The sequence below is a fragment of the Salvelinus sp. IW2-2015 genome, linkage group LG26, assembly GCF_002910315.2.
Source record: "Salvelinus sp. IW2-2015 linkage group LG26, ASM291031v2, whole genome shotgun sequence".
Classification (NCBI taxonomy): Eukaryota; Metazoa; Chordata; class Actinopteri; order Salmoniformes; family Salmonidae; genus Salvelinus; species Salvelinus sp. IW2-2015.
In genome coordinates, this window is record NC_036866.1 from 6,703,564 (window position 1) to 6,719,115 (window position 15,552).

General features: G+C 43.0%; 1 protein-coding gene across 1 annotated transcript in view; it reads left to right on the plus strand.

Annotated features, from left to right (window-relative positions):
* Nucleotides 1-11,365, plus strand: part of LOC111952488 (dynamin-like GTPase OPA1, mitochondrial) — a 100,041-nt gene extending 88,676 nt beyond the window's left edge. Inside the window, 2 exon segments of the mRNA XM_070435379.1 lie at nucleotides 9,077-9,149; nucleotides 9,538-11,365. Of these exon segments, the coding sequence (XP_070291480.1) occupies nucleotides 9,077-9,141 (65 nt within the window). The 3' untranslated portion in view covers nucleotides 9,142-9,149; nucleotides 9,538-11,365.
* Nucleotides 11,366-15,552: the final 4,187 nt, after the last annotated feature.

Consider the following 15,552-nt stretch of genomic DNA (forward strand, 5'->3'; position numbering starts at 1 on the left):
GGTCCACATCGAGCAATTCAAACACCATTTTATTTCAGCTGGCTTTAATATAATTGCTAGGCCTATTATCTCTAGGAGATTGGACGACTTAATGCTGATAGGGGGAATTTGCGGAATGATTTGGAAAATGCTAGTTGAGGATATTATTTTCTGTAATTTGCATAAAAAGAGGACCCTGGTGCCCTGCTATCTACAGGCACAAAAGTCCACAGGGGCTGATAAACTGGAGCCGGGGCTGCATCATCGCTGGCGTAATAACCCACATTATAAATGTTTTTAAAAATTGATATCGGGTATGGAAGGCTGCTTATGTTCTGCTACTCCGTAAGGTTGGGGACACTAGTGTTCTTCGTCATTATCATGCCATGTCTTGGGTTTCTTGTCTATGTAAAATGTAAATGTACAACTTCGTTCCTTTTTATCTGAGAATTATATTCTGAATGTACAGTGCCTTGCAAAAAAAAAGTATTCACCCCCTTGGCGTTTTTCCTATTTTGTTGCATTGCAACCTGTGATTTAAATGGATTTTTATTTGGATTTCATGGAATGGACATACACAAAATAGTCAAAATTGGTGAAGTGAAATAAAAAATAAAAAAGTTCTTAAAAAAAAAATAATAATAATCCAAAACGGAAAAGTGGTGCTCATATGTATTCACCCCCTTTGCTATGAAGCCCCTAAATAAGATCTGGTGCATCCAATTACCTTCAGAAGTCACATAATTAGTTAGATTGCACACAAGTGAACTTTATTTAACTGTCACATGATCTCAGTATATCTACACCTGTTCTGAAAGGCCCCAGAGTCTGCAACACCACTAAGCAAGCGGCACCAAGAAGACCAATGAGCTCTCCAAACAGGTCAGGGACAAAGTTGTGGAGAAGTACAGATCAGGGTTGGGTTATAAAAAAATATCCTAAACTTTGAACATCCCACAGAGCACCATTTAAATCCATGGAAAGAATATGGCACCGCAACAAACCTGCCAAGAGATGGCCACCCACCAAAACTCACGGACCAGGCAAGGAGGGCATTAATCAGAGAGGCAACAAAGAGACCAAAGATAAACCTGAAGGAGCTGCAAAGCTCCACAGTGGAGATGGGAGTATCTGTCCATAGGACCACTAAGCCGTACACTCCACAGAGCTGGGCTTTACCGAAGAGTGTCCAGAAAAAAAGCCATTGCTTAAAGAAAAAAATAAGCAAACATGTTTGGTGTTCGCCAAAAGGCATGTGGGAGGCTCCCCAAACAAATGGAAGAAGCTACTCTGTTCAGATGAGACTAAAATTGAGCTTTTTGGCCATCAAGGAAAATGCTACAGTTGAAGTCTAGCCGAGGCTAGCTTTTTCAAGCAGAAATTTGCTTCCTGCAACACAAACTCAAAAAAGTTCTGGGACACTGTAAAGTCCATGGAGAATAAGAACATCTCCTACCAGCTGCCCACTGCACTGAAGATAGGAAACACTGTCACCACCGATAAATCCACTATAATTGAGAATTTCAATAAGCAATTTTCTACGGCTGGCCATGCTTTCCACCTGGCTACCCTCGCCCAAGCCTTCCCCTTTTCTCCTTCTCCCAAATCCAGTCAGCTGATGTTCTGAAAGAGCTGCAAAATCTGGACCCCTACAAATCAGCCGGGCTAGACAATCTGGACCCTTTCTTTCAAAAATTATCTGCTGAAATTGTTGCCACCCCTATTACTAGCCTGTTCAACCTCTCTTTCGTGTCGTCTGAGATTCCCAAAGATTGGAAAGCAGCTGCGGTCATCCCCCTCTTCAAAGGGGGGGACACTCTAGACCCAAACTGCTATAGACCTATATCTATCCTACCCTGTCTTTCTAAGGTCTTCGAAAGCCAAGTCAACAAACAGATTACCGACCATTTCGAATCCCACCATACCTTCTCCGCTATAAAATCTGGTTTCAGAGCTGGTCATGGGTGCACCACAGCCACGCTCAATGTCCTAAACGATATCTTAACCGCCATCGATAAGAAACAATACTGTTCCGCCGTATTCATTGACCTGGCCAAGGCTTTCGACTCTGTCAATCACCACATCCTCATCGGCAGACTCGACAGCCTTGGTTTCTCAAATGATTGCCTTGCCTGGTTCACCAACTACTTCTCTGAAAGAGTTCAGTGTGTCAAATCGGAGGGTCTGTTGTCCGGGCCTCTGGCAGTCTCTATGGGGGTGCCACAGGGTTCAATTCTTGGACCGACTCTCTTCTTTGTATACATCAATGATGTCGCTCTTGCTGCTGGTGAGTCTCTGATCCACCTCTACGCAGACGACACCATTCTGTATACTTCTGGCCCTTCTTTGGACACTGTGTTAACAACCCTCCAGGCGAGCTTCAATGCCATACAACTCTCCTTCCGTGGCCTCCAATTGCTCTTAAATACATGTAAAACTAAATGCATGTTCTTCAACCAATCGCTGCCTGCACCTGCCCGCCTGTCCAACATCACTACTCTGGAAGGCTCTGACTTAGAATATGTGGACAACTACAAATACCTAGGTGTCTGGTTAGACTGTAAACTCTCCTTCCAGACTCACATCAAACATCTCCAATCCAAAGTTAAATCTAGAATTRGCTTCCTATTCCGCAACAAAGCATTCTTCACTCATGCTGCCAAACATACCCTTGTAAAACTGACCATCCTACCAATCCTCGACTTCGGTGATGTCATTTACAAAATAGCCTCCAATACCYTACTCAATAMATTRGATGCAGTCTATCACAGTGMCRTCCGTTTTGTCACCARAGCCCCATATACTACCCACCACTGCGACCTGTACACTCTCGTTGGCTGGCCCTCGCTTCATACTCGTCGCCAAACCCACTGGCTCCAAGTCATCTACAAGACCCTGCTAGGTAAAGTCCCCCCTTATCTCAGCTCGCTGGTCACCATAGCAGCACCCACCTGTAGCACGCGCTCCAGCAGGTATATCTCTCTGGTCACCCCCAAAACCAATTCTTCCTTTRGCCGCCTCTCCTTCCAGTKCTYTGCTGCCAATGACTGGAAYGAACTACAAAAATCTCTGAAACTGAAAACACTTATCTCCCTCACTAGCTTTAAGCACCAGCTGTCAGAGCAGCTCACAGATTACTGCACCTGTACATAGCCCATCTATAATTTAGCCCAAACAACTACCTCTCTCCCTACTGTATTTATTTATTTATTTTGCTCCTTTGCACCCCACTATTTTTATCTCTACTTTGCACATTCTTCCACTGCAAATCAACCATTCCAGTGTTTTACTTGCTATATTGTATTTACTTTGCCACCATGGCCTTTTTTTTGCCTTCACCTCCCATCTCACCTCACTTGCTCACATTGTATATAGACTTATTTTTCTACTGTAATATTGACTGTGTTTGTTTTACTCCATATTTAACTCTGTGTTGTTGTATGTGTCGAACTGCTTTGCTTTATCTTGGCCAGGTCGCAATTGTAAATGAGAACTTGTTCTCAACTAGCCTACCTGGTTAAATAAAGATGAAATAAAAGTCGGAAGTTTACATACACCTTAGCCAAATACATTTAAACTCAGTTTTTCACAATTCCTGACATTTAATCCTAGTAAAAATCGCCTTTTAGGTCAGTTAGGATCACCACTTTATTGTAAGAATGTGACATTTCAGAATAATAGTTGAGTGATTTATTTCAGCTTTTTACCCATATTCCCAGTGGGTCATAAGTTTACATACATGGGCTTTAAAAATTTTAACTTGGGTCAAACGTTTTGGCTAGCCTTCCACAAGCTTTCCACAATAAGTTGGATGAATTTTGGCCCATTCCTCCTGACAGAGCTGGTGTAACTGAGTCAGGTTTGTAGGCCTCCTTGCTCGCACACACTTTTTCAGTTCTGCCCACAAATGTTCTATAGGATTGAGGTCAGGGCTTTGTGATGGCCACTCCAATACCTTGACTTTGTTGTCCTTAAGCCATTTTGCCACCACTTTGGAAGCATGCTTGGGGTCATTGTCCATTTGGAAGACCCATTTGAGACCAAGCTTTAACTTCCTGATTGATGTCTTGAGATGTTGCTTCAATATATCCACATAATTTTCCTTCCTCATGGTGCCATCTATTTTGTGAATTGCACCAGTTCCTCCTGCAGCAAAGCACCCCCACAACATGATGCTGAAACCCCCGTGCTTCACGGTTGGGATGGTGTTCTTCGGCTTGCAAGCCTCCACCTTTTTCCTCCAAACATAATGATGGTCATTATGGCCAAACAGTTCTATTTTTGTTTCATCAGACCAGAGGACATTATTCCAAAAAGTATGATATTTGTCCCCATGTGCATTTGCAAACCGTAGTCTGGCTTTATTATGGCGGTTTTGGAGCAGTGGCTTCTTTCTTGCTGAGCAGCCTTTCAGGTTATGTTTATATAGGACTCGTTTTACTGTGGATATAGATACTTTTGTACCTGTTTTCTCCAGCGTCTTCACAACATCCTTTGCTGCTGTTCTGGGATTGATTTGCACTTTTCGCAGCAAAGTACGTTGAGCTTTAGGAGACAGAATGCATCTCCTTCCTGAGCGGTATGACGGCTGCGTGGTCCCATTGTGTTTATACTTGCGTACTATTGTTTGTACAGATGAAGGTGGTACCTTCAGGCGTTTTGGAAATTGCACCCAAGGATGAACCGGACTTGTGGAGGTCTACAAAAACAATTTCTGAGGTCTTGGTGGATTTCTTTTGATTTCCCCATGATGTCAAACAGAGGCACTGCGTTTGAAGGTAGGCCTTGAAATACATCCACAGGTACACCTCCAATTGACTCAAATGATGTCATTTAGCCTATCAGAAGCTTCTAAAGCCATGACATAATTTTATGGAATTTTCCAAGCTGTTTAAAGGCACAGTCAACTTAGTGTATGTAAACTTCTGACCCACTGGAATTGTGATACAGTGAATTATAAATGAAATAATCTGTCTGTAAACAATTGTTGGAAAAATTACTTGTGTCATGCACAAAGTAGATGTCCTATCTGACTTGCCAAAACTATAGTTTGTTAACAAGAAATGTGTGGAGTGGATGAAAAACGAGTTTTAATGACTCCAACCTAAGTCTATGTAAACTTCCGACTTCAACTGTATGTCTGGCGCAAACCCAACACCTCTCATCACCCCGGGAACACCATCCCCACAGTGATGCATGGTGGTGGCAGCATCGTGCTGTGGGGATGTTTTTCATCAGCAGAGACTTGGAAACTGTTCAGAATTGAAAGAATGATGGATGGAGCCAAATACAAGGGAAATTCTTGAGGGAAACCTTTTTCAGTCTTCCAGAGATTTGTGACTGGGACGGAGGTTCACCTTCCAGCAGGACAATGACCCTAAGCATACTGCTAAAGCAACCCTCAAGTGGTTTAAGGGGAAACATTTACATGTCTTGGAATGGCCTAGTCAAAGCCCAGACCTCAATCCAATTGAGAATCTGTTGTATGACTTAGATTGCTGTACACCAGCGGAACCCATCCGACTTGAAGGAGCTGGAGCAGTTTTGCCTTGAATGGGCAAACATCCCAGTGGCTAGATGTGCCAAGCTTATAGAGACATACCCCAAGAGACTTGCAGCTGTAATTGCTGCAAAAGGTGGCTCTTCAAGGTATTGACTTTGGGGGGATGAATAGTTATGCACGTTTGTTTGTTTTTTTTGTCTTATTTCTTGTTTGTTTCACAATAAAAAAGATTTTGCATCTTCAAAGTGGTAGGCATGTTGTGTAAATTCAATGATACAAACACCCCAAAAATCCATTTTAATTCCAGGTTGTAAGGCAACAAAATACGAAAAATGTCAAGGGGGGTGAATCAATCAGGGTTTAGACCAGGGTGCAGTACTGTTACTGTAACCACAATAGTTGTAAATGACATTGTCAATGCTTTAGATGCCTAATTGAATTGTGCTCCCTCGTTTGTTGACTTGTCAAAGGCTTTTGACACCGTTGATCATTCTGTTTTATTGAGTAAGTTGTCCTCAGTAGGCCTGAGCACTGATGCCTGTATGTGGTTTCAGAACTATCTCAGTAATATAACTCAGGCTATTGTGACAGAGGGGGGTCAAATCTGAATTCCTTGATGTGCATAAAGGGATACCCCAGGGTTCGATTCAGGGGCCACTATTGTTTACGCTGTATATAAATAACATTGGAAATACTGTGATTTAAAAAAATATATATAAAAAATATATACATTTATAAATATATAAATGTTTATGMTCATCAAACAGTGTTGTACTCTGTTGCACCATTTTTAAAACAAGCCTTTTCACATTTGCAGTGTGATTTCCATGCGCTGCAGAAGTCACACTTGGATCTTTAGTTCTTAATGCAAACAAAACAAAATACATGCTATTTTCTAGGTCCCATAACTTAGACATATTTGACCTTTTAAATTACTTGCCTGAACGGAACATATTAAATGAGTTCCCTCTTCTAAATATCTTGGTATGTGGCTAGATGATATATTGGGGTTTAAAACGCACATTTCTGAGCTGGTAAGGAAATTGAAGATCAAAATGTGATTTGTTTAACTGTTGTTTTGCTAATAAAAAGGAAGTTGTCCAGGCCACTTTATCTATATGCATGCAGCAGCTTCCACACTTAAACCACTAGATGCTATTTTCCCTTGTGCCCTTGGATTCATTACTGGTGATCGTTTTAGAACTCACCATTGTGTATTGTATCAAAAAGTGGGTTGGGCCTCTGTATCTAAGAAGAGAGCAGCATTCTCTTTGGTTTATTTACAAAGCACTCCTGCAGAGACTTCCAATGTATCTGACAACACTGGTCAAGGTCACAACAATAGCGTACGGTACAAGAGCACAACATTGTATAGTGCTAGAGGTTCCAAGGTTTTTATGCTCCATAGATGTGAAATGTTGTGAAATGTGTTGCGGGGGAAGCTCAGGCTTGAATACCTGTTGCCCTTTTGGGAATTTATAACATTAGTGGGGAATCCTCTAAGTGAAGATTGGGTTTGTTTTGTAATTGAGTATTTCATTGTGTTTGTATGCAGGGCTGATTTTGAAAAGACTTAAAATAAAGGTTCATAAATAAAGAAATGAACTGTACACGGTAGCTCTTTTATAAGTGGCACATCTAGACTCCGCTGAGCTTTGAAGGTGAGCCAGGGCTTTTCCCTGGCTTGTTTTGATGTGACAGAGATGTTCCTCCCTCCCTCCTTCATGGGTCTGGGACAGGTAGATGTTGCTATTGACTCCATTTGAGTTATGTTTTGTAGTCGGTGCCCGACCCACTCTCCTTACCCCGGTATGTGTGTTCCTTAACTTCTTTTGAGCCCTTGTGGTTTGGTAGAGAGTTCTAGAGTGGGGCTGGGTTAGGTTTCAGCCCCAACGCACCTGCCGTGATGGTGTCACCGTGCCCTCTTTCCCAGCCCTAATGCCACCATTATGTGTTGGAATCTCCCCATGTGCCTCTGTGTTAAACTATCAAAGGCTGGGGAATTTATTTGTGTGTGTGTGTGTAGAGAGGGGGAGGGGGGAAAGGTGTTTTTCTACCACTCATCTGCTGTTTTTCATGGCTTAGATGTGTGTGTTGGTCATAGTGATTTCTCAGCACTTTTAGTGTCATATTTCAGGACTCTGAGGTGTGTGTACTTAAAGACTGCCGTGTGACTCATCAGTCAGAAAGGCATACACCCGTGCCCCCCACCAAAGGGTCTTGCACCAGCCCCTCTCTTTAGAATAAGGTTACCCTCTAAATGCAGCTCCCACCGTCGTATTGACCAGAAATGGACACTTAAAGATGTACTTCACTTTTATATAGCTTGATGTGTTAGATGATTCCTCACAATAATTTTTTTTTTGGTTAACATGCTCACATGCCTCTATGACTTCCATTGATTGTTAGCTTGTGGTGGCTAAGATTAGCTGAAGGGGCTGTTTTTACAGATCTGAACCGTGGATTACAGGTCCTCTTGGCCCACAGACTACTTTCAGGGTGAAGAACCATCTAACGTCAAGCTGCAAAATAGTGAACTACTCCTTTTAAAACACTGTTGGTCTGCTAAACCGCTATGATTTATCGAGCCGTAGAAATCAAGGAGTCTTCTGGTTTTGAAGCTTTCAGACCTTTTGTGTCTTAAGTTTTTTTGTTTGTTGTCAAAAGCATTTGAAGATACTCTTCTGATAGTATCTCGCCTCAGAGTTTTGTTTGAGTTTGTGCTTGTGGCAGCTCCAGTTGGATTAGTCTACTGGAATAGAGTGAGACGGGGCAGCTGGCACTGCTAGTCCCCTATAGGCCTTTTTTTTTCTCATTTGCTAAGACTTACTCTTGCCATTTGTTTATTCAGCGATTAAAGACTCTTTGTAACTGCAGCCCATCGTGTGACAGTACATGTTGTACGGACGGATTTCTCCTCAAAACACCATCTCGGACAAAAGGACCCCAACGGCGGGACGCGGTGACTCAACTTTTCTTCGGTGTATTTTCCCTTTCGTGTGGAATAATGTTATGGTATCTCCCATCCATTAGCTAGACTTGTGCCTGGAGGGACATACCATGTCATGGTTTTGGAGGGGGGGAATCTTGGGTGTGTGAGGTGTGGTATGGTCAACATCTCCCCTCTTCAATAGAATATTTCACTTAAGTGGTCGTTTTATTTAGGTTTGAGGGATGTCAGTGGGGACTGTCTGCTGATTGGCTGACACAAGAGGTGGCAGAACAATGGCCTGTGACACGTCTGTTATTCTGCTAGTGAATACATGCAGAATGTCAGGTCATTGGTTTCACACTCGTTCTAAGAAAGTATGTCACAGGATATTTCTTGTGTGTATATATATGGTACTGGTGTTGCTGGTAGTTGGAAGGCCACGGTCACAACAGGAGGACTTAGGGTCTGAGAAACCTCAAGTCGTCTTGGGTCTCGCAGGTGGAAACACAATAGGCCTGTTTAGCCATCTCAACCAACTTGCATGACAACAGTGGTTTCCTGGGTTCTACTGTATCAATTGACGCATCTTGGATGCTCTCCATATCTACTGTTTTTGTTTTGCAAAGACTCAACTAACCCATCCTCTCTTTCCTCCTCTGCAGAGAAGGTCCGTGAGATTCAGGAGAAACTTGAAGCCTTCATAGAAGCTCTTCACGAGGAGAAGTAGAGCACCAGGTATCTGCCTGTCAAGCATCTCACATGCTACAGTACATAGACTATTAGTGAGCAGTGTTGTACACAAATGTCCCTAATATAAATATATATGTGTAAGCATTTCACTGTGTGTATACCTGTTGTATTCGGCACATCCCACAAATATATGATTACAATTTGATTTGAATACATATATACAAATACATATACACTACCGTTTCAGCTGTTTCCAGATACAATGGTCATTTACAACATTAACAATGTCTACACTGTATTTCTGAACAATTTGATGTTATTTTAATGGACAAAAAATATATATTTTCTTTCAAAAACAAGGACATTTCTAAGTCACCCCAAACTTGTGTGTGTGTGATATACAGTAATTAATCTCACCATTTCTCCTTGGCAGAAACCAATGGATCACAGAAGCATTGCACTGATCAAAGAAGACTAATTCCTCCCTCTGTAAATGACTGAACCCCCCAGTGACGCCCAACTGTTGCTCTTAGTTTTTTTTTCTGCGAGTGGAGTTTATCAGATGGAGCCCTTAACACTAACACTGAGGAGGATCAGGTTATCAGTGTGGCTGAGCAGATAGCACTTCCTCCGCTCAGAGTGGGCACCATGCTTTAAAGGCCCATGATGAGTTCACCAGACATGTCCTCTTCACACAGGAATCCAACAACTGTCTCCGGGCTTTTTTGCTCTGTATTTTTGGCAGAGAAGACGAAGAGAGAAGGGGGAGGACAAGATTGAAGTTACACACCTCGTGACTGACTGACGGATCGACCTCTCATGTCCTCTTCCTCTCTCTCTCTCATTGCTCCCTAGTTTCTCATAAATGAGGAGGTTGTGGAGGTTTTCTCTCTCACCGCCAACTTCCTTTCCTTTGTTTGGGAATGTCTTTAATCGGCTTGAGCACCTGTCAGAAGTTGTCCCAAATTACACTGGTCAAAAGTAGTGCACTTTTTTGCCATTTGGGACGCAACCAGAATGTCTGCTGGTGATCGGGTGAGTCAGACGTGGTGTGTGATGGAAGGGTGATGGGAACCACCCTCCTCTCTGTAGATTGACTAACTGTAAATGAACGCCTGTTGGGCTGAAGCCATTCTCCTGCCTATTGTTAGCACTCGTTCCACTTAGGACTTAATGTGAATTCACTTCAGTTATCCCAGCGGCTAGCTTTAACCCAGCTCTACACGTGCATCACTAACCATATAGGTACAAGCCTCAGTTATTAACCCTCACTTGCACAACAGTCAAGCTCCATCCTCCTAAAACTAGAATATATGAACAGTGGATAGAATATTCCACACTAGTTGTAACAAATATAATATAGATTGGCTTTCTTATTTCAGGGAAGCAGACTTAATTTGAGAGTTATGTCTGCTATTGATAGGCAGCGCGCAATGCCCCACTATGTACCACTCTCTCTGCCCTACTGTGTGTTCACCTCATCATCACAAGGGTTTATATGATGGCATTTAATTTCACTGTTGGACGAAACGGCCTCTACTATCTTTGTTCTGGGTGAAGATCCAGTGTTGGACTAGAATCTAGTTCAACCTGCAGTGGATGGAACCACATTGTCCAATCACGTTGGAGGAAAGATGCTAGTGACCTCGTTGTATTCGAACGTGGTGACACAGCTGCACAGGCATCTTTGGGTTCTTGGTACATTCATTCCTTTCACTTTTTCTGCTTCTTCATGCTCTCCTGCCTCTGGGCAGGTCACACTGTCTGACTTGCTGGTCTCTACTGGTCTCTCCTGAGGGACCTTTTTCTCTCTCTGCTCTACTCCATCCATCCTTGTTTTCTTTATTCTTGATCCTCTCTCTTGCTCTTCTCTCAAGCCCTCTATCTTCTATCCTCTCTGTCTCCTATTTCACCCCCCCCCCCAAACTCTTTGTTCCCGGCTCTAAAGAGTGGAATGAAACGGTGACTGTTATACTTAACCCCGGTCCTTCATGTGTATATGGGTTAATACCGTACATCGTGTACATGTAAAGTTAATACCAATCATGAATCTGTTATTGCTTATGGGAGGAATGTCAGAGTGTGATGCTCTTGTAACAAGATATCCATCGGATGGTTCAACACCTACAGTTCTCTTTGATGTTATAGAATGTAATGTTTGCATGGTATACCCCATCAGATGTGCTTTATTTATTACAAATTTGATTGTTTAAGAAAGTGAAAATAAAATTGATGTTAATAAAAATGTAATTTTCCTAGAAGTTGTTTCCGTGTTATGTCGATGACGTTTGTCTTTTAAAATGTTTTTTATTTCATCTTTATTTAACCAGGTAGGCCAGTTGAGAACAAGTTCTCATTTACAATTGCAACCTGGCCAAGATAAAGCAAAGCAGTGCGACTAAAACAACACRGAGTTACACATGGGATAAACAAACATACAGTCAATAACACAATAGAAAAATCTGTATACAGTGTGTGCAAATGAAGTAAGGAGGTAAGGAAATAAATAGGCCAATAGTGGCGAAGTAATTACAATTTAGCAATTAACACGAGTTAATTAACACTGATATACACTGCTCAAAAAAATAAAGGGAACACTTAAACAACACAATGTAACTCCAAGTCAATCACACTTCTATGAAATCAAACTGTCCACTTAGGAAGCAACACTGATTGACAATAAATTTCACATGCTGTTGTGCAAATGGAATAGACAAAAGGTGGAAATTATAGGCAATTAGCAAGACACTCTCCAAAAAAGGAGTGATTCTGCAGGTGGTGACCACAGACCATCTTCTCAGTTCCTATGCTTCCTGGCTGATGTTTTGGTCACTTTTGGAATGCTGGCGGTGCTCTCACTCTAGTGTAGCATGAGACGGAGTCTACAACCCACACAAGTGGCTCAGGTAGTGCAGTTCATCCAGGATGGCACAATCAATGCGAGCTATGGCAAAAAGGTTTGCTGTGTCTGTCAGCGTAGTGTCAGAGCATGGAGGCGCTACCAGGAGACAGGCCAGTACACTCAGGAGACGTGGAGGAGGCGTAGGAGGGCAACAACCCAGCAGCAGGACCGCTACCTCCGCCTTTGTGCAAGGAGGTGACTGCCAGAGCCCTGCAAAATTACCTTTCCAGCAGGCACAAAATGTGCACATGGCATTGGGGTAGAATGCCTATAATTTCCTCTTTTGTCTATTCCATTTGCACAACAGCATGTGAAGTTTATTGTCAATCAGTGTTGCTTCCTAAGTGGACAGTTTGATTTCACAGAAGCGTGATTGACTTGGAGTTACATTGTGTTGTTTAAGTGTTCCCTTTATTTTTTTGAGCAGTGTATGTGCAGATTAGGATGTGCAAGTAAAAATACCGGTGTGCAAAAGAGCAGAAAAAAAATATGAGGTTGTTTGGATGGGTTATTTACAGATGGGCTGTGTACAGCTGCAGCGATCAGTAGGCTGCTCTGACAGCTGATGTTTAAAGTTAGTGAACTAGAGCGATTTTTGCAATTCGTTCCAGTCATTGGCAGCAGAGAACTGTTACCACAGTCTTGTAGAAGTGTGAAAGACTAAACAGACTGTTGCTGAYGAACGGTTAAATGCAACGGGTGGTCGTTCTATAGCCTCTGACCACAGAACATCGGCCGTCATTTTCTGTTAATCTCCCGGCGATTCTGCCGGTTGAATTGCCACCGTTTATCAAAAACAAGCAGGTGATCTACTGTGCATGGCCGTTGTTTGTGTTGGTCTGTCTTGTACTTTATTATTTTGGTGTTTTTGCATTCTCCTCACCCATACTAATCCTCATACAGTTGTGTAATTCCTCCGTCAGGTTTGTTCCTTATTCCAAGACGATGAATAATGTATAACTTCAGTAAAAACATTTTTTTTTTTAAAGATTGTCGCTTTTGGAGAGTAAATTAGTACCTTTCCTTAAATGTCCACACCATTTTCTTACAGTATCTGCCTCTCTTTAGAGATGTGTTTAGTGTGTGTTTGTTGCTCAAGCCTATATTGTCCTGAAACTACAGTACTCCAGGGTATCAAAATAAAAGTTTATTTGTTGCGTACATGTTACTAGCTCCAACAGATCAAAAATACCTAGCCAAATGCTTGTTACTAGCTCCAACGGAGCAGTAATACCTAGCCAAATGCTTGTTACTAGCTCCAACAGAGCAGTAATACCTAGCCAAATGCTGGTATTTCTAGCTCCAACAGAGCAGTAATACCGAGCCAAATTCTGGTGTTTCTAGCTCCAACAGAGCAGTAATACCTAGCCAAATGCTTGTTACTAGCTCCAACAGAGCAGTAATACCGAGCCAAATTCTGGTGTTTCTAGCTCCAACAGAGCAGTAATACCGAGCCAAATGCTGGTGTTATTAGCTCCAACAGAGCAGTAATGCCTAGCCAAATTCTGGTGTTTCTAGCTCCAACAGAGCAGTTATACCTAGCTAAATGCTGGTGTTTCTAGCTCCAACAGTGCAGTAATACTGAGCTAAATGCTGGTGTTTCTAGCTCCAACAGAGCAGTAATACCTAGCTCAATGCTGGTGTTACTAGCTCCAACAGTGCAGTAATACCTAGATTAAAAATGCTGGTGTTTCTAGCTCCAACAGTGCAGTAATACCTACTAAATGCTGGTGTTCTAGCTCCAACAGTGCAGTAATACCTAGTTAAATGCTGGTGTTTCTAGCTCCAACAGTGCAGTAATACTAGCTAAATGCTGTGTTCTAGCTCCAACAGGCAGTAATACCTAGCTAAATGCTGGTGTTCTAGCTCCAACATGTGCAGTAATACCTAGCTAAATGCTGGTGTTTCTAGCTCCAACAGTGCAGTATACTAGCTAAATGCTGGTGTTTTAGCTCCAACAGTGCAGTTATACCTAGCTAAATGCTGGTGTTTCTAGCTCCAACAGTCAGTAATACCTAGCTAAATGCTGGTGTTCCTAGCTCCAACAGTGCAGTAATACCTAGCTAAATGCTGGTGTTTTAGCTCCAACAGTGCAGTAATACCTAGCTAAATGCTGGTGTTCTAGCTCCAACAGTGCAGTTATACCTAGCTAAATACTGGTGTTTTAGCTCCAACAGTCAGTAATACCTAGCTAAATTGCTGATGTTACTAGCTCCAACAGAGCACTGATACCTAGCAAAGAAGAAAAAAACACAATACACACGTAATCCAGAAAAATAAAATCAGAAATTAAGAAATATCAGAACGAACAATGTAGGAGACGGAATAGAAATGTATAGAGTATACATATCGTGTTGACAGTATATGAATAGAAAAGTGTTGTACAGCAGTAGTTATATAGAATGAGCCATGAATACAATATACACATATAAAGTGAGTGTAACAGTTTTGTGAACTACTAAAGTGTCCAGTTCTCAATGACTCTATGTACAAAGGGCAGCAGTCTCGAGGGTCAGGGCCAGTGGTAGCCGGCTAGAACAGTCTCTAGGGTGCAGGGCCAGGTGGTAGCTGGCTAGAACAGTCTCTAAGGTACAGGGCCAGGTGGTAGCCGCTAAAACAGTGACTAAGGTTCAGGGCCACAGGTGGTAGCCGGCTAGAACAGTCTCTAAGGTTCAGGGCAGGGTACTGGGTGGTAGCCGGCTAGAACAGTCTCTAAGGTGCAGGCCAGGTGGTAGCCGGCTAGAACAGTGACTAAGGTTCAGGGCAGGGTACTGGGTGGAGGCCGGCTAGAATAGTGATTAAGGTTCAGGGCAGGGGTACTGGGTGGGAGGCCGGCAAGTAATAGTGATTAAGGTTCAGGCAGGGCTACTGGGTGGAGGCCGGCTAGAATAGTGATAAGTTCAGGGCAGGGTACTGGGTGGAGTCCGGCTAGAATAGTGATTAAGGTTCAGGGCAGGGTACTGGGTGGAGGCCGGCTAGAATAGTGATTAAGGTTCAGGGCAGGGTACTGGGTGGAGGCTGGCTAGAACAGTGACTAAGGTTCAGGGCAGGAGATGTCCTGGAGATGTTTAACAGTGTCTCGGTCCCAGCTTTGATGCACCTCTACTGTCAACGCCTTTTTAGATGTTAGCGGTGTGAACGGGCTGTGGTTCAGGTGGCTGAGTTCCTTGATGATCTCCTTGGCCTTCCTGTGACACCGGGTGCTGTTGATACATTCAGGTGACCGCACCACCCTCTGGAGAGCCCTGCGGTTGCGGGCGGTGCAATTGCCGTTCCAGGCGGTGATGCATCCCAACAGGATGCTCTCAATTGTGCATCTGTAGAAGTTTGTGAGGGTCTTAGAGGCTGGAGTGGCTGAGACAAATTTCTTCAGCCCCATGAGGTTGCGCCTTGTTCACCACACTGTCTATGTGAGGGGACCATTTTAGGTTGTCAGTGATGTACCCGCCGAGGAACTTGAAGCTCTTCTCTGCGGCCCAGTTGATGTGGATGCTGGCGTGCTCTGTTGACTCCTGAAGTCCACGATCAGCTCCTTGGTCTTGCTGA